Source organism: Ceratina calcarata, unplaced genomic scaffold (genome assembly GCF_001652005.2).
Source record: "Ceratina calcarata isolate Rehan_Ccalc_2016 unplaced genomic scaffold, ASM165200v1 scaffold154.2, whole genome shotgun sequence".
NCBI classification, from domain to species: Eukaryota; Metazoa; Arthropoda; class Insecta; order Hymenoptera; family Apidae; genus Ceratina; species Ceratina calcarata.
Window position 1 is genome coordinate 187,784 of NW_017136637.1, and position 18,831 is coordinate 206,614.

The 18,831-nt window shown below is 35.4% G+C and overlaps 2 protein-coding genes and 1 pseudogene across 24 annotated transcripts in view; 2 read left to right on the top strand and 1 right to left on the bottom strand.

Moving 5' to 3' along the window:
- CrebB (Cyclic-AMP response element binding protein B) overlaps positions 1 to 1,920 on the bottom strand; it is a 6,940-nt gene extending 5,020 nt beyond the window's left edge. For 4 of the 20 annotated variants that reach the window (XM_026819661.1, XM_026819659.1, XM_026819657.1 and 1 more), the window contains exons 1-4: positions 1,819 to 1,919; positions 981 to 1,188; positions 425 to 577; positions 210 to 339 (exon numbers count right to left, since the gene is read on the bottom strand). In XM_026819661.1, the coding sequence (XP_026675462.1) occupies positions 210 to 339; positions 425 to 577; positions 981 to 1,169 (472 nt within the window). In that variant the 5' untranslated portion in view covers positions 1,170 to 1,188; positions 1,819 to 1,919. The other 16 variants (XM_026819665.1, XM_026819662.1, XM_026819658.1 and 13 more) reach the window with 11 other exon arrangements.
- A 4,813-nt stretch (positions 1,921 to 6,733) lies between these two features.
- Positions 6,734 to 17,691, top strand: Reg-5 (Rhythmically expressed gene 5). 4 transcript variants are annotated; one of them, XM_018037058.2, is made up of 4 exons: positions 6,734 to 8,946; positions 13,302 to 13,473; positions 13,567 to 13,656; positions 15,436 to 17,691. In XM_018037058.2, exons 1-4 carry the CDS (start codon positions 8,827 to 8,829, stop codon positions 15,831 to 15,833), a joined length of 780 nt encoding a protein of 259 aa, XP_017892547.1. In that variant the 5' UTR covers positions 6,734 to 8,826; the 3' UTR covers positions 15,834 to 17,691. The 4 variants fall into 4 exon arrangements, with proteins under 4 accessions (XP_017892547.1, XP_026675470.1, XP_017892548.1 ...); XM_018037059.2 differs by lacking the exon at positions 6,734 to 8,946 and adding an exon at positions 9,534 to 10,421 and having other exon boundaries at positions 13,567 to 13,641; XM_018037057.2 differs by lacking the exon at positions 6,734 to 8,946 and adding an exon at positions 9,538 to 10,421 and having other exon boundaries at positions 15,436 to 17,494.
- On the top strand, positions 17,677 to 18,765 carry LOC108632452 (uncharacterized; annotated as a pseudogene).
- Positions 18,766 to 18,831: the final 66 nt, after the last annotated feature.

An 18,831-nucleotide genomic window follows, 5' to 3' on the forward strand; every position in this document is an offset into this window, starting at 1 on the left:
CTTGGTATGTACACTAAACATGATTGATATCATACAGCTTTTATTTGAAACCTTTTTCATAAAAACTATTAGTTTAAAAGAAATCGAATTGGTTCTAGCTATGTGCTAGCTCCTAAACGTGTACAAACAGCTCGTATATTAACAAACGGTATTATAAGAAAAAATACTGTTCACATGACGAAGGTTCTAGTATGATGATTTGATCATACCTGTAATTTCGCCACCGCCAAGATCATTGAGAATTTTCTTGTAAGACGGTCTTCTGGTGAGAATACCTCCTCTTTGCTCCGAAGACTCTTCAGAATCTGAGAAACTGTCATCACTACCAGTTTCAACTACCTGTTACAATAATAATATCATACAGTTTAATATGCGCACCGTCCTGTTATCCTTTCAACTTAGTATTTCTTAATATTCAATTTACCTGTAGCGTCTGCAAACTTGCTTGGGCTGTTTGTATAACAGAATTAGGTTTGTTACTAACAAGTATAACATTTCCTTTTGAAATAGCAACAGGCTGAACATTTGTTGCAGTCTGAATAACTGACTGTTGATTAGGCTGTATGACAGATTGTACCTACAATCAACAAAACAAACTCGTTACAAACTGTTTGTTGTAGTAAAAGTAGATAATATTTAATAAATGGATATGAATATTTATATATAGCAACGAGATACATAAAAACTGAGTATTATCATGCATATGCAAGTTTTCGCCACTACGTCGGACATAAAATTTGATTGATTGCATCAGCGAATGAGAAAGTAAATAATCAATTAAGAAAACTAAATTGCAATATTAGCTTCTTAATTCGAACCAGCATTATGCAAGATTTAATATGCACATGGAGTGCCTATTTAATTGATACCTATAATTAAAAGCAAAAATAAACAATTATATATGCATGCTCTGAAATAGAAGGGAAGACAGACAAATAAATGATATCAGACATAGATACACAGGAGTTACTCCTGTATACCTGTGTTGCTGCTGACGTAGGTAGTGTCAGTTGCACAATGCTGGTGGAAGTTACCAGATGATGAGTTTGCTGCTGTGTTCTATTGAGAGATTGTACCGATGTGGCTATTGCTGGCGCAGCATCACCACCTTGGGAGCCAGTAGACAATGGGTCAACAGCGGATCCATTTTCCTCAACCATACTTTCCATAGCCTGGGAACCTCACACCCTAAGATATAAAAAAAAAAAGAAAAGAATATTTTAACAATGTAACAATAATGAAATCATCAAGTGATAAAAGATAAAAATTCTGGAGAAAACGCGTAGAAAGAAGAAACGTACAGTATTCTATCCAATAATTACTCAGACATACTAAAAATCGAATCACGAATCGAATTCCATATTAAAGATAAGTATTGTCTCGTACATGGGAAACTTTTAAATTTCCCGCTAGTCGGCGATCGGCGGTGTTACTGCGTCATTTACATAAGCAGATCTAAAAATAATACGAGAACAATAAACACTTTAAGATGCGTTTCGTACACGATCCAAGGGCCAGAAATGACGAAGGAAAAGTAATCGAACGTTGCTGGGTTTATACCAGACGATAAAACGGCGTGTCACTGTTACCGGATCGAAAGAGGTGTCAGAATCAGTCACGTAACCCTCGTTGCCCTTTTCAAGAAATTCGTACATCTTCCGAAAGGCGCCATATTTTACGGTATATTCCATAGCAAACGTAAAACTGACTGTATCGGGGTCGTGGATTCGAATGCTAGTAGTTTCGGCAATATTTTCGATGCACCGTAAGTGCGGTGGTCCATGCCCGGTTGTTATTATTCTCCAGCTGGGTACTTACCAGTTACGTATTTCTCGTCACCAACTTTGCTGCAATCGGAGTGGGCAAACGGGCAGGTACGTAGCAGCCACGTCAAAACTCCAGTGGCTTCGTCACTGGTGGAAACCAGGACCTCTGCGCTGCGCGTCACGATCAAAATGGCCGACGCGGTTCCCCTTTGCCCCGTCCAAGCCTAATCGTGTCCGTGTGCCGTGTTAACGTCGGTGTTGGTGTGTGTAAATGATGCTTGTGTATGGATGGCCCGATGCATCTCCCATACGTCCGATACTCTAGCCCGCGTTTTCCTCGATTCGATATTCCGTTGATTTTATTGCCGATAAATTGCAACTGACATGCATTAATTTAGGCGGCACGATCGTAACATCGCGCGGTTCGCTATGTTCAATATTTTGTGGTTATTAATAGTTAAATATCGGACTTGTTCGTAAACAACGCTCCCTTCTAATGCAGCATTAATTGCTCAAATAATCGGATGAATGGCTCGGTCAGGTTAGATTAGGTATAATCATTTCTTGTTTTATAAGTAAAGGGAAAAATTGATACATTATTTAATGCACGTGAAACACATGTGGTTCTATTGAAACGGTTTCGTTATTCATATTTCAACAAGTACAAAAAAGAATATTGATATTATAATTGTTGCGATACAGGGTAGTATTTACAGAGTGTCATAAGTCAGTCAAGCATATGTGTGCTTACAGTACAAAGTGTGCAAGCCACAAACATTGATACAGTTGTATGACTAACAATAAGTATATGCATACGTACAATTACTTTTAAAAGACATGTGCCTGTCTTTAAGTTTTTATTTCCAATATCGCAGGATGATCCATTGTTTCGAATCTCTCATATTGAAATAATAAAATATATATTTATTCATGATTCATGTCACTCGATATAAATGAAAATTATCTTATCATTGTATAATCGTAATGTGACTTGTATTGCGATGATTCTATTGATGATTCCTGCATATATGTATAACGTCACGAATAAGTCTCTTTTATAGATAATAAGTTACAATCGTATTAAATGATCTTTCAGCTGCTGTTAAATATTTTTTTCAAGCCAGCGAAGACTTGGACGTGTAGATAACTTGTAAAATAAAATTGCACACAGGTATCTAAAGTATACTATATGTATATTCGTAGAGGCACGAATTTGTGCGACAGTTAAAGAAACGTTCATAACGCTGACGTCATCCGATGACGTCATTGTTATATTTACAGAGATGCACATACGAGCTATAGCATTTATGTACATACTTGCATATGAAGGGCTCAGAAGCTCAATGTAAGACTAGTATCTTTAAAATTGAAATAAAAGAGATGTTTGTTCTTAAACGTTTTTATGCTGGCTTATGCATTTTAATACTGTATCCTGACGCCATAAAACTGTTTATTGTAAATAACTTACTATTCATTGAACCTAAGTTAAAGAGTTTCAAATAAGAATTGTATGTGCCGTGATTACCTACTTTACTTGTCAACTATTGTTGGAAACATTTCTCGATACGCTCAATAATTAACGAGTTATTTACAGTAAGTTACGCATTGGAGTACTGTGCCTGGATTATTCTTGACCTACACCGATATTTCACTAATGCGTGCTCGCAGGTCATGCTTAACCCACTGATATTTCAATAACGCATACTCATGGGTCAGAAATGACCCAGGCACAGTACTCCAGTGCTCAAGGAAGTATAAAAACATTTATTATAAATAACTCGTTATTCTTCGTCTGTATTACAGATACTGTCGTACAGATTTGGTCTGTAAAATTTGAAAATAATTCATCTATCTTGAGTGTAGAAGATTAATATTAAGTAACATTGCTACTAACATGTTATCAATCTTAAGAAATGGAAACAAAACTGATTATACATAAATTTCGCTTGACGTTCATAAAATTTCATGTTAAAATACTGGAATTCCCTGGATTCAGACTAAATAAATATTCAATTTGCGTAGGTTCTTTAAACACATTGTATAATCAAATATATGTATAAGTACTGTTACACAGTTTTGGAAGGAGAAAAAATTTTATTTCATCCATACGTAAAATGTTTTTTTGATTTTTACACTAGTGGGTGAAAACTTGTTTTATGCGTAGTTCCGATTCTTGTCGTATAAGTATTCAGCTGTTTAGATATACATTTGAAAATAATTTATTGCATGAAGTCTGCGATACAACCTTCAAAGGCCGAATAGGATATTCTCGTAAAGAAGTATGTATGTATACCTATTCGAACAAGGTTCCTGCTTGATAAATTCGACTCATTCTCTAACAAATTGCCATACCAAGACTACCTGGCAAACTTAAGGAATTTTCAGTTGTATTTCGACACTCGTTAATCAATCCTATACAGAATTGTTCCGTAGGCAGTGGTCCTGCATTCCTCACTGGCGCCACGTTCTCACGTCATTCTACGGGCTAAAAAATTTCTCGCATACATAATGATACATAATCATTTTGCCGACACAGTTATCGACGGCAAGTCATAACTTACTTAACTATTTCTTTACTTCCTAGCCATTGTGCCGTTAAACGCTTAACATTTTTTTTTTAAATACACATTGTACGCACAGTCGTAGTAAAGTTACGGAGTATTACAGTAAGTACTTTAGTAACGCCTAATTTATTAATCGGTTTAGTTAGTCGAAATATCGGCTTTTATTTTTCTCTGTGCTTATCGTTTAAATTTTTATGAACCATATATATCAGAGATAAGGAATCTGTGGTCTTCTAATAGAAAATTTACTGTTCTTACATATAACAGAATATTTAACTAACAGTAGAGGTTCATACAATAGAATGTTCGCGAATAGTGGGTGTTGATATAACGGAGGTTCTACTGTATATCGGATTAAAAATATTTTCTACGCAGACTACGAGTTTCCAAGAGAAATCTTGATGAGATTCGAGAACGTCAGTGGTAAACTATTTTTATGGACCTAAATTCAATTACATATTCTATGATAGGTAGGGTACGTCAGGCATGTTCCTCGTAAAATTAACGGTTGATTCATCGGTCATAACAGTATAAAATTGCTACGTTCGAAATCGATTGATCGAGTAACGAGTAACAGTTTAAGTGGTTTTCACGTTGGTTTTTGTAATGTGAAATTATACGAAACCGGCGGCGTCAGCAGAACTTGTTTGTCGAGCATCCGGCAACTATTACGTCGACCGGAACGAATTCCGCACCATGAATTTATTCTCTCGATGTCGGATGACTGTACAATCGCAGCAATGAAAAGCGGAAGCTTTCCTCTCTGCCACTACCTTGCAGTCCGCTACCTCAGTGCATCCCGCTCTCCGTTTCAGATCGTTGGATTATTCTCTATAGTATTTCATTTTAACCGACGTGAAATTATACTTTCATAGAAGCTTATGTACGATGGATTATATAAGTACTAGCAAACAACATCAATTGGCAATTAATGTTTCATTTCTTATTTGTATTTGGTTAATTACCGATTAAAATATTCGAATTAACCATTGAACCATTTTAATTATTAATTAAAGAATACGCCAATTGTCAGATTTACAGAAATTTCATCGTTGATTATTAATGCGGCAATTAAAAAATTTGCCACCTAAACCACCTTGTATTATTACCAGTAGAACCGTATGACTAACCATGCTAAAAATCGTTCAGGGTTTATTATAAAACTCCTTGACCCAGTTTACGTACAGTTCACACTGCTCTATAAAACGTACCGTGTAAATTACATTCGCATTTCAGAGACTTTCATGGATCAAAGTCGCAGAAAGTCCGTAAACGTACAGTTATCGACCGCGTGCCGTGATCGATTGCCTTGGAAAGTAGAACAACACGCTTGGTCAACGAATCACCGTGTTTCTGTATAACACGGCGTATATACATATACAATTCTTCTAAGGACATTCGACTGTGAACAAATTGCTTTTCGCAATTTAATCTGCCTTCCATTAGCGTTGCACGAGCGTAACGTGTAACACGTTTCTAACCGAAAAATGGTTGCAGATCAGTAACTGTGTACGATAACGGTGGACGATAAAAAGTGAGAAAACCACTCTTCCACATTCGTGGGCATTCGCCTGAACATTTTACAGTAAAATCAGAGTGATCGTTTTCCAAACTTGCCCGATTTTCCACACAAATATGATGTCATAATTTCTTTTTAACATCATATCCATCATTGATTATTAATTTGTTTCACGCTGAACATAAGTAAAAATATTTTTCGTCTCGTGGTATGAGATCTCCAGACGTAGATCCTATTCTTGTGGAATCCGAATTACATAATAGTCGAATGACTGCACGCTGACCATTAGATATCCAACGAGATAGTCGAGATAACATGGAACGTTGGTTGCGGTAACAAACACCCATTCGCATTATCGTCGTTTAGCTGCGCGCATAATGCAAGGTTCCTTATTCCGCGACATGCACCTGCATCGTTGCCAATTCATTTACAAATAGACTGCGGATTTTTATGCAAAACGAAACAATCATGATACCAGTTAAGGATGTATTGGCTATACAGTCAATCCCAAAAGTTTATTTAGATGTTAGAAACGCATTTTTTAAAAAGAAATCAGACGTCGGAAGAACATTGCTAATAATAAACAACAAAAAAAAAATTTTCGATTTTTCCGAGATTTTTCCAAGGGGTACCCCTTCAGATTTTGCGAAATTTTCGTTTTTTCCCAATAACTCCCAAACCGTTGGACTTATGGAAAAATTGCATCAGATCTTTCTTGTAGAGGACGACAAGATCTACAATTTCCATGTAAAAATTTTTCGCTAGCGTCAATAGTTAACGAGCNACTTTTCGGATTGACTGTATAACCAATACATCCTTAAAATAATTCTAAATAGACATTCATTTTATTATACAAACTATATTTGTACTGTTAATAAGCAGCCGTCTTTTAATATTTTGTATATCTTTGAACTTTAAACATGGCAAACATTCTTTACGTTCACTGCTGATACAATTTTTGTGTGAATGCATAAAATCTGCTGTATTAAAGCTTATGAAAGCGCGTTTATTCAATTTCAATTTTCATCGTGAAAGATCCCATTGTTAATACTGAACGTAAAATATTTTTGTCACGATTATTGATTACATTACACTGTCCCAAATGAGTCGTATAAACATTATTTTAACTAAGAGCCACGTAATTAAAAATGCTAATTGATATGGTAATGTTGCCGATGTACCTCTGACTTTCTTTCACGTCCAGATTCTACGAAACGGCGTGGAACACAAGTGGGAGGAATTTCTCGACGAATATTGATTTATAGTTCGATCATTAACCTACGTCACGTAGATCCTTGAACGGCCGCATACTTTTTTCTTTATGCAAAAATAAATCATGTATTCGGTGTATTCGTGGCAAAACAGATTGTAGTAAACACTTTAAAAAAACGTGTTCTGAATTACAAATGTTTTGAAATACAAAATAGCATGGACCCACAACTTTTTACTCCGATCCGTTGAATTGTCATCGACATTTCAAGGGTTACAATTAAATAGTTTTAATTCTAAAACAGTCAAATAAATTTTTCTATGTTTTCATTCTTTGCAATAACTTTCTACTTTCTGTCCGTATCTTTGGTGAAGGACTCACAGTGTCTTAAGGAATTCTAAGGACCTAACTCAGCTGGGAGAACCGGATGAGCAGGATTGGCAATGAACTCCGTAAACTTCCTATCGTATGCAAACTTGTCTTTAATTCGCTCCGTACGAACACGTGTATTTACAAATTTTTATTCTGCTTTCCAACATTCGTGTAACTTGGTTCGATCGTTAAACGTAACCAATGGAGACACAATTATTATTTATTTATTAGTATTTTTATTACGTTTGGGCGTGACGCCTAGCGTAATCTTTATGTCTACATTTTGTGTACAAGTCTTAATACCTGTTATTAAGAAAAAAAAAAAAAAAACTTTGTGCTTCTATACAATGCTATTAATAATATTAATATTTTATGTAAACCGTACTGTACTTGCGGGCCAGTGTTATACTATGTACTCCTAACGATCTGGGTCGTACTCCGATCTCGTATAATTTCGTATAATTCTACACATTTTCGTGTGAATTAAGTAATTTTCATCTATCTTTTTATCATATCAGCGACATTACTTTTACTTATATCTAACAAACTACCAATTTCTTGATAACGTTTCATATCTATCGGGAACTGTTCCAATTTTTATCTACGGTCCCAACGTACGAGAAGTATTGATATCTAATTGAAAAAATTCCTAGAGTTTTTAAATTCTGTGTGAACAGGATCTACTAAACCGATGAATTCACCCGGAATTTATATATTTTTCTTCTTCCTCATCGATTGCATTCAGTTTACATTCGTATACATACACATGTGTAGTGGAGGAAGTGCATTAATCGATTCAATAAGAATAAATTCGACAAATGGATTATAATTAACGATATGAACCGACAATTTTCCAACTATACTCTAGCCTGCGAATATTTATGAGTGAGTGTATTCGTATCACCAAGCCATAGTAGTTTCTCTCATTGTGTTATAATTAGGATTAGGAGAAAAACAATGTTTTTTTTTCTCACGAAAGTTTTTGGTAATTGGGTGGAGAGTGTGTAAATACCAGTGGCCAGTGTGGATTCTGTTCCTGAAAGCAGCAGTGGGGAGACTGGGATTTCGTAGACGTCACTGGCATGTGGCACGAGTGGCATCGAACGAACAATATAACCAAGGAACGGAGAAAATCTAGCCAGTTTGCAGAGATCGTTCGGCAAGAGTGGGTTGTTCTATCGTTTCCACTCGCCCGAGTCCACGTGAACTTTACCAAGCCTCTGCATTTTAATACTTGTACAATTAGAGCAATTTTTAGCTTGGCATCACGCCTGAATAGGCGCAAATATTAGTTTCTTAATTGATAGTATTTGTGTGAAGTACTCAATCCTTTAGATTATCTGTAAACGGGAAAGGTGTTGGCGATAATTGCTCGAGCAAAGTGAAACAGCAATTATGAAGAGGAACTTGAGAACTTTTGTGCCACTTGCTGTTGTCTTGATACTCGGATGTCATGCCCTGAGTGTCGCTGCTTCCGCGATACCTATGTGGGAGTTTCTTTCAAGGGATGAGAAAGTAAGGATTGTTTCTTATACTCGGCTATAAATTATAAATGTATTCCAAAATACGTGTATGTAAATCGTGACAGAGAATTCCATGCCCATGATTCTGTCTCCAGTTTCTTATTTAAAATAATTTAAATCACGATGGCGGCGTTAATGCATATTATGTGATCGAATATGCATTAGGAATTTTGATTCGTATTGCTTAACCCCAGACTGTTTCTTCTGCTTCCGGTAGAATAGTTGAATACCGAACCGAGTATCTTTCGACATCAATATTTGCATACGTTTAGCGTCTCAATAGTGTTTTTTATTAGATCACAGGAATATGATTATTATTATATTAGTTATGTACACTATTTTGTCAATTTATAGTATATTAAGAACAAACACAACATAACATAAATATTTGTCATTATTTTTAATATGCGCATACAGATGCGCATATAGAAAAATATTTTTCAAGTAGTAGTAATAAGTCGTGTGCTGAGATAACGATTGAAGTAGAGATGAAGAATGATGGAATGAAATAACGTAAGGAGATATAAAATTATTTTATTAAGTATAGGGATATCTACGGTCCCAACGTACGAGAAGTATTGATATCTAATTGAAAAAATTCCTAGAGTTTTTAAATTCTGTGTGAACAGGATCTACTAAACCGATGAATTCACCCGGAATTTATATATTTTTCTTCTTCCTCATCGATTGCATTCAGTTTACATTCGTATACATACACATGTGTAGTGGAGGAAGTGCATTAATCGATTCAATAAGAATAAATTCGACAAATGGATTATAATTAACGATATGAACCGACAATTTTCCAACTATACTCTAGCCTGCGAATATTTATGAGTGAGTGTATTCGTATCACCAAGCCATAGTAGTTTCTCTCATTGTGTTATAATTAGGATTAGGAGAAAAACAATGTTTTTTTTTCTCACGAAAGTTTTTGGTAATTGGGTGGAGAGTGTGTAAATACCAGTGGCCAGTGTGGATTCTGTTCCTGAAAGCAGCAGTGGGGAGACTGGGATTTCGTAGACGTCACTGGCATGTGGCACGAGTGGCATCGAACGAACAATATAACCAAGGAACGGAGAAAATCTAGCCAGTTTGCAGAGATCGTTCGGCAAGAGTGGGTTGTTCTATCGTTTCCACTCGCCCGAGTCCACGTGAACTTTACCAAGCCTCTGCATTTTAATACTTGTACAATTAGAGCAATTTTTAGCTTGGCATCACGCCTGAATAGGCGCAAATATTAGTTTCTTAATTGATAGTATTTGTGTGAAGTACTCAATCCTTTAGATTATCTGTAAACGGGAAAGGTGTTGGCGATAATTGCTCGAGCAAAGTGAAACAGCAATTATGAAGAGGAACTTGAGAACTTTTGTGCCACTTGCTGTTGTCTTGATACTCGGATGTCATGCCCTGAGTGTCGCTGCTTCCGCGATACCTATGTGGGAGTTTCTTTCAAGGGATGAGAAAGTAAGGATTGTTTCTTATACTCGGCTATAAATTATAAATGTATTCCAAAATACGTGTATGTAAATCGTGACAGAGAATTCCATGCCCATGATTCTGTCTCCAGTTTCTTATTTAAAATAATTTAAATCACGATGGCGGCGTTAATGCATATTATGTGATCGAATATGCATTAGGAATTTTGATTCGTATTGCTTAACCCCAGACTGTTTCTTCTGCTTCCGGTAGAATAGTTGAATACCGAACCGAGTATCTTTCGACATCAATATTTGCATACGTTTAGCGTCTCAATAGTGTTTTTTATTAGATCACAGGAATATGATTATTATTATATTAGTTATGTACACTATTTTGTCAATTTATAGTATATTAAGAACAAACACAACATAACATAAATATTTGTCATTATTTTTAATATGCGCATACAGATGCGCATATAGAAAAATATTTTTCAAGTAGTAGTAATAAGTCGTGTGCTGAGATAACGATTGAAGTAGAGATGAAGAATGATGGAATGAAATAACGTAAGGAGATATAAAATTATTTTATTAAGTATAGGGACGGGGTACCTCAAAGAGCCTTCATACCCTTCTTCATAGACATAGGTTAGCTTTTTCTGAATAAGGTAAAGCTTGCGACTAGAACGTGATACTTATCTATGTACAATAGCAAACTTTCACCGAACAATCGAGTGCGTTCGATGAAAATTCTCTTCCCCGCGCATTTATGCAGTCCGGTCGAGTGAAGTTGCGCGAGCGAGCGTGCATCGGACGTTGACTTTTCTCATACCATTAAGTATGCCCTTCTTCTTGCGTTATTATTTTTTTTCTATTTTTGAATACGTGTAATGACACCGCCTACTATTAAAAGTACCTCGACAACTGTTTTTTTCTTTTACTCGCGTATCTTACAATTAAATGTAATTTATGTCGTAAATGACGCCATATCTGAAATGAAAATCCATACATTGGTGCCAAAAATAGATGCAGATTTGTTTGTGCGTAAATAGGAGCAACTATAACGTTACTTATTTAATTAAATTTCTATAAAATTGTTTATTTGCAACACGACACGTAGAAAATGGTATTGAAAACTGCATATTATACATTTGTATATTTATGGCAAATAAAACGTTATGTGGTAAAATACATTACACACGTCTCTGGCAATAATAGAACAAAAGTTGATCTTATGATCCCTTTGCTCGTATGATGTTTATTATATGTATGCTTCTCAACGACATAAAGTAAGATATAGTTTATCAGTAAATAAAGATATTGAATACATTCCTGAATGTTCTCTCACTGTGTACGATAATTCATTAGAGTCGATGTAAAATTGATTATAAATTTCATACCTTATAAACACGCGTAATTAATTGAAGTACTCTAGTGATCATCCATAGAGACAAATCATACATCTCTCGTCAGAGGAAAAAAGCGTGAAAATCATTTCAGTGCCTTACGTGCGGCGCACGTACTTAATGCAATGCGTGTTAGTAAAAGTAATCGCGCATAAGTTGAAGTTCAAGAACGTATTCTTTATCTACATTTGCCATATCCACAGCACGAATTGCGCTCGCAGTTTGTGCCAATCAGATTGATTTCTTCGAAACGCTTACCATATATTTTTAATTAAAATTTCCAAGACGTAATTTTTTATCTCAAGCCTTTTTTATCATAAGCGAAATAAGCCATGTGTAAGATTAAATTCTGGTTAATAACCGGAATAAGGATTGGCGCAAGAATTAAGTATGAACGTGGGCGTTAAAAAATCAATAAAACGACAAAATACTTCATTTATTTATTCGACTTTGTCGCTAGAACGACCCTATCGCTTTGGCGTGGACTTTGGGCTCAGATCCTTTCTTCCCTTAAGAAGCCTGCATCGATGGGACGCAGTTGTCCCCATTAAACTTTCTCCATTTTCTAATTGTATTACACATATACTTTGATGATATCTTGTTTGCGTAGACGAGTGTGTACTCAAATGTAAAAGATATAAGTATAGTATGTACTGTTTAGTGTTAAATAATGAATCGAAGCTTAATGTGTTTATTTATAAATATTATTTAGTAAGGAATATTCAAAATGAAAATGTAATTAGAGTCAGATAGAAAAGAAGTGGAGTTGCCAAGGGTTGCCCATACATATGTAGCTTAGACTTCCTCTTATTTCCGGAATCGTACAGTTTTAGAAATAGCACGATGATCCATCGATCGCATAGTGCAGTAGACCTGAGATACGTGACAACGCAACTTTGTAAAGATTCATACTAATCACATGCCGCATCATACGTAAAAATAGCTGATAGATTTTTTCCTCTACCGAAAACATTCTACAATACACTATTCCGCTTGATGACGAACGCGTAATTGTTGTTGTTGCACAAGCAGATGTGCTAACACGCACCTTTTTACATCGAAGACGCACTTATCCGGTGTGTCGTGAACATGAAATTTCCAAGAGGTCCATGACAGAAGACGCGTTACAGAAATGTGATTAGAAATTCTAAGGTTGATCACTCGCGTAATCGCGATGCCATAGATAGAGCCAAAAAGTATGTGGACATCGGTCATTACGTTTTACAGAGCCACGAACGGGGGCACGAGCAGAATTTCTCGTGACGAAAAAAAAGAAGAAAAAAGGCGTGTATCGCAATCAAAACCCGATACGTGATGTACGACAGGCCGCAACACGCATATATATTTCATTGTTATAACTGTCTTGGCTGATATATCGCGTGTTACACATTGCTGAGTTTCACCGGACGCGCGCTGAATGCATTTGTCCCCGCGCGGAATGGAAAACAGCTTTCGCGATGATCGACTAATAATAAAGGTGATTTTACTTTAAATATAACGTATAAAACGTTTAATTTCAGATGAGCTACTTGTACAGAGTATTCAGCCAACAGGTCACCCAATTTTGTGGAGATTCCTCGATGCCCGATTGCAATAAAAATCTGTTAGTGTCTGGACTCCGAAACTTGGCTAACATGGACGATAGTGCTCTCGATAAATTGGATCCATATCAGCGAGGTGCAAAAGAAATAAGTAAGCTTTCTTATATTGATCGGGCAATTGATATGGTTAGTGGGACACGTGTCTAATTTCTATGTTTTTTACGTTTGTTTTCTGTGCTCGCAGTTTGGCATGCTATGATAAAGAACACATTTTCAACAAGGCTCGGGCATGGATCCGATGGATCTTATTTTACCACAGGTACCGATTCATTGGGTATGTAATTTAAAAACAAATAAAAGGGATTTAAATATTATTGATTGTTTCGTTCCGCATGAATTTCTCCAACGGTCAAGTTCAACTCAAGTTTAAATGGATAGATCCACTTTATTAAGTGCTCCGTGTTAGTGAAAGTCCCGATCGTTGAAGGAAACTAAAGAAACTCGTGTTACACGCACTAGCAGGTATATCACAGCACGTATCAATTGAGAAATGTCTGACACAGTCGCCTCTAGATATAGCGGGGTCCCTGACAAAAAAATATATGTATATATTCCTAGTGTTCAAAATTTGTAATTAATAGGCAGCGGATTTTATTCATGTTTAAGATTATTGAATGTGCAAAAATGATAAATGCCGCGTAATTCAAAAATAACAATTCAGAATATCAAAAGCTGAATGGATATTTCAATGTTTATCTGAAACACGTCTTTTAAACTGATACCTTAAATGTTTTATTTTAAATAAACATTCGCTGTCTAGTAATTAAAACAAAGTAATTGTAATAGAAAAACTTGTATACGTATACTATACATATTTATTAGCCATCCTTGTCTTATTGGATTTAAATATATACAGTCAAGCTTATCAACTATAATCTTCATCTGTATACAGAAACTTGTATCCAATCGTATGAGCTCCACAGGATTGTCATTGGCAATCTTTTAAGATAGCATTTAATTTTGTGAAACTTCTTTTTCCAAATGATCACCTAGGTCACCTGTAATTTTTTTTATTAAATGTGGAAGTAAGTAAGAATAAGTACGGGACCCGGCGCTAAACGCATTACTGATCTTCGAAGCGATACGGCTCGACTTTCGCTATTAACCGTGAAAATCCAAGTATCGTGACTCTCCATGAAATAGGAACGGGGGGGGTCGTTGGGATCGGACGTTTTATTTACTTGACCCGAAACAAACAGCTCTGCGAGAAAGTTTTAGTCGCTTCTCAATCGTGCACGTTCCAGTAGAAAGTTTTTTTTTTATTCGCCTGAACGAGATCGCATTTGATAATAGAACGGCTTGTTTTCAATTTGACCAGCCTCCTTATAACTGCACTTTCACCTGATCATCTCAACGAGTCAACCGCGCGGTTCATTCTACTTTTTCTGCATACCATAAAAGATAAACTATTTTTCTGTGTAATGATCCTCGAGACATGGATCGATCATTTTAAGGATCAGATTATATGTGATCAGACATAAGATGTAATGTTTCTACTTCAAGAGTTGGAAGAGTTCTCATAATGTGATCGAACGTTCTCCTCGATTTAAAGAAAAGTAGATGACGTTCCTCCCGATCGTTTACATTCCAGCACGTAAGTTCTGAGAGTCCTTGCGTACTTATAGAAGTTGCGTCCAAGTACAAGCTGACGGAAGTAGGAAGTACTTGTTTAGTATTGTATTGCCGATTGACATGAAAATATTGAACGTCGAATTACCATTACTAGCGGAGGTCACGTCTAGCAGCAGAGTATTACTTTCAAATCATGTACACGTGTTACGTGAACGTATTTAGAAATCAGTCGTGCGGAAAATATTTAAATAATTCTCTCTGAAAATCGTGTGTTCCTTTATTATCAGTGTTAACTTGTTGTTAAATCATTCAAATCTCAGTGTTAATCAAGACCTTTTTATCAAACGGTAAAAAATTGAACGGGGTCTAATAGTCTCGATACTTGATAAAATAATTTCATATTTTCTCACATATGCGAATACGTATAATTAATATTTATGCTAATATAATATTATTATAATTAGTATTATTATTTTTCCAGCCACCAGCGATAGTGATACAAACGGCATAGCAGATGAAACGATGGTAGTGCATGATTATATTCGGCCGTCGGAGCATACTGGACCTTATCTGGTTGGGCCAATGGTTATTCGAGTATATCCAGACGGACGTCCGGTTCCGGAAGATACGACACGCCCTTTACCTCGCGATGAGGACGTAGAAGAGTTCAAACATCCTCGATTGCCTTCCATCGAGGAGGTCCAAGTGAACAGGGACACGACGTATCGCGAGAAACAGTCGAAAGGAAACTCGTTTCCGGAGACTAAGAGTCATCAACGATCTTATGAGGAATCCGTTCATCCTCGAAACGATTATCCACCGTTTAAGAGACGACTATTCCAGGAAGTGATCGCTAAACGCAAGCTACATTATTATTAAAAATAATGAAGAGAAAGTTGCGAGAAGTTTGGAACAAGTTGGACAGATATTGAAGAATCGAGCTTCGTGGAATATCTTCGTTAGATTTAATGAGGACTGTCCTCCTAAAGAAAGTTAGTAATAACGAGTCATAGATATGCATAGTAAGTAGTGAAATGTATTTCGAGGTGCTGCTGAACATCAGAATTGTTTTTCAATTAACAATTCTGAATTTCCGTGAAAGAGACGATGGTCTCTCTGATAATAGCAGTAAGTTAGGATTGTCCGTGGGTAAACTTTTTCTGCGGGGAAATCTGTTTTTATTCAAAAATTTATTTTGTTTGAATCTACGCATCAAATAATATGCAAAAAGATCAATTTCGAGTTTAGCAACTTATTTTGTTGAAAAGTTATTAAGCGCGAAAAAGATTCCAAGTAGTTTGGATGTGTTTTCAAACCTTTCGTATGGCATTTAACTCAATGTCAGAGATATTTTGAAAGCTTCTAATTCATCACTCTCGTAAGATTTATAATGTGAAAAATAAATTACTTGATGAATGAAAAAGAAGAAAGTGTAAAGTCCTGGCTATCGGAATTTATTCATTCAGAACATTCTGCTCACTAGAATCAACTCAAATATTAAATACGAAAAATATCGAAAATCGTATAGGAAGAAAGAATTTAATTAAACTAAAATTTACAAATATCAAATACTAGTCAAATTTTCAACGAATGAATTCCTAAACACAAAAGTGTTTTTTATGCAAATTATTTCATACGTGGATGCGATCGAAATAAATTTTGAGTGGAAAAAGGATTTCCCAGAGGAAAATTTCACATTTGCTCGTAGATACTTACTAGATGATTATGATGTTTTCCGCTTCCAGCGATATCTTAAATATGTATAAGGGAATGAAGGAGAGTAACAATTTTTGATACGTTAACACGTTAGTTGTTAATTTGATAAAGTTTAGTGGCGATGAAAAGACTGCTTTTGCTAATGATATTCATGTTAATTATCATATCAATCTCTGGAAGGATTCAGCATAGGTAGTATGATATTTAATTGACGATTGGTCGACAGTGAAATCATCTCGTTAGCTTTCAATGTTAAGTTTATTATATTGATTAATCTCGACACTTTTCGAACTCTGTTGCGTACAACGATTCATTGCGTTTCTTAATTGTTTTATACAGGAACAAAATGTCGACCATGAATATCTTCGATCATACGCTTTCTCCATTAATTTAATATTTATTGTATCATACAAAAGCTACCATTTCATTTTACACTAATTCCATCTAAAATGCGCTTGTGATTAATGAATATGGAGGAGTCCATTTTTTCACGTGTCTTTCTTTTTAATCACACTTCTTCTTTGTCCTTACGAAGAAACGTGCTTACGTAGCACGTAGGGGAACTTACCTCGCTGAAAATTTATTTTTCACGCTCTTTGTGTACATACATAGGTAATCTGAGTTTTCTCATTTCTATGTGAATTTTTCAATCGAATTTTTTTCGTACGAAATAACTCGTAGGCTTATAAAATTTTTTACGAAATTATTGGCTCCTACAAATATTTTTATGCGAATAGGAAATAAAATGTGATATTTGATTTGAGCAGAACCTTCCTCCTATTTTATAATAATCATGTCCTTTCCGTCTTATGTCTTTTTTTATTGAGCTATATAAAATTTGGTCACGCTCACGCGACAATGCACCACCACAATGCTCCGTTCTTTAGGTTAGGTCCATGTTGGTTACAGCCCATGAGCGAGCGTTATTGTCTTATCCCGTTATTAGTTACCTTATAATCCATTATAATCAACTCGAAACAAAGAGATTGAGGAAAAGTTTAAATACAATATTTCATACTTATTCGACATGGTGAAAAAATGTATTATTTGCAAAGCAAAGCCAAGTTCAACTGATAATCGTACTTTTCATATGTAAGTACTGTATTATTTGCAACGTTTAGTTTGTGTAAATCTTAAACTGAAAATGCAATATTTATAAATTATTTCTTGTCACATACAGGTTTCCTACAAATGAATCCTTAAGGAAAGAGTGGCTTGATGCAATTAATTTAGATACAATTCCTAATTTCAAAACTGCTTATATATGCAGTGAACATTTTGACGAAGAATCATTTCCAGGCTTTCATAAATACACGATAAGACGGAGGCTTTCTTTGACAGCAATTCCAAACAGAAATATTCCTAATTTGTCTAATCTGTCGTCAGAAAACGTGATAGAAGAGTCAGCAGTAAGGAATGTTATTAATTTTATCGAAAGTGAAAAAAGTGGAGAAAACAGTATGATCGAAAATGAAAATTTACAACAGAATGCAGATCAAGGGGCTGAAACGTGTACGGATACAGATAATGAATTGAACAACAGAAAAAGGTTATAATTTCTCTTTTACAATAATGGGTATTGTTTATGCATACGTGCACATGAAAGTTTCAGTTGTTACTGTAATGATATTTTAATTTTCAATTTAAATTATAATTTCAGGAAACACTCACTTGCAGACATCCCTCCATGGAAAAGAATACGTTTCATGGATGGTTCTAAGATAGAATACATGTATAGAAAAGACTTTGTTAGCGATGATGCTTGGAATAGGTTTTTAAAGTGCTTATCGTATCAAAAATCTAAACTTAATGCTAGTCACAATAAGAATAGTCGTAAGAAAAAGAAGATACAATATTTGAAAGCTGTATTTGAATTTTGCAGAAAAAAAAGGAATTCGATGCTGCTAAATACTTAAAAGTTTGAATCATTTTACCAATACAAACATAAACTTTCTTTTTATAATATGTGTAATTACAGCGCAATATAAATCCGGTTATAAAAAAATAACTGAGCAGCAAGTGAAACATTTTAATTTCCTTGCCCTTATCCAAATTGCTCTCCAATAAATCGAACGCTGCTCATCTCGAAAGAAAATAGTGAACCTTCTCAAGTGAAACTGCCATGTACTACTTCCGATATTAAGCAATTCTTGCAAAGTGA

Coding starts and splice junctions, on each gene's coding strand:
- Reg-5 (XM_018037058.2), top strand. CDS start 8,827: ATGAAGAGGAACTTGAGAACTTTTGTGCCACTTGCTGTTGTCTTGATA. Junction 8,947..13,301: donor TTCTTTCAAGGGATGAGAAA/GTAAGGATTGTT, acceptor GTTTAATTTCAG/ATGAGCTACTTGTACAGAGT. Junction 13,474..13,566: donor GCGAGGTGCAAAAGAAATAA/GTAAGCTTTCTT, acceptor CTGTGCTCGCAG/TTTGGCATGCTATGATAAAG.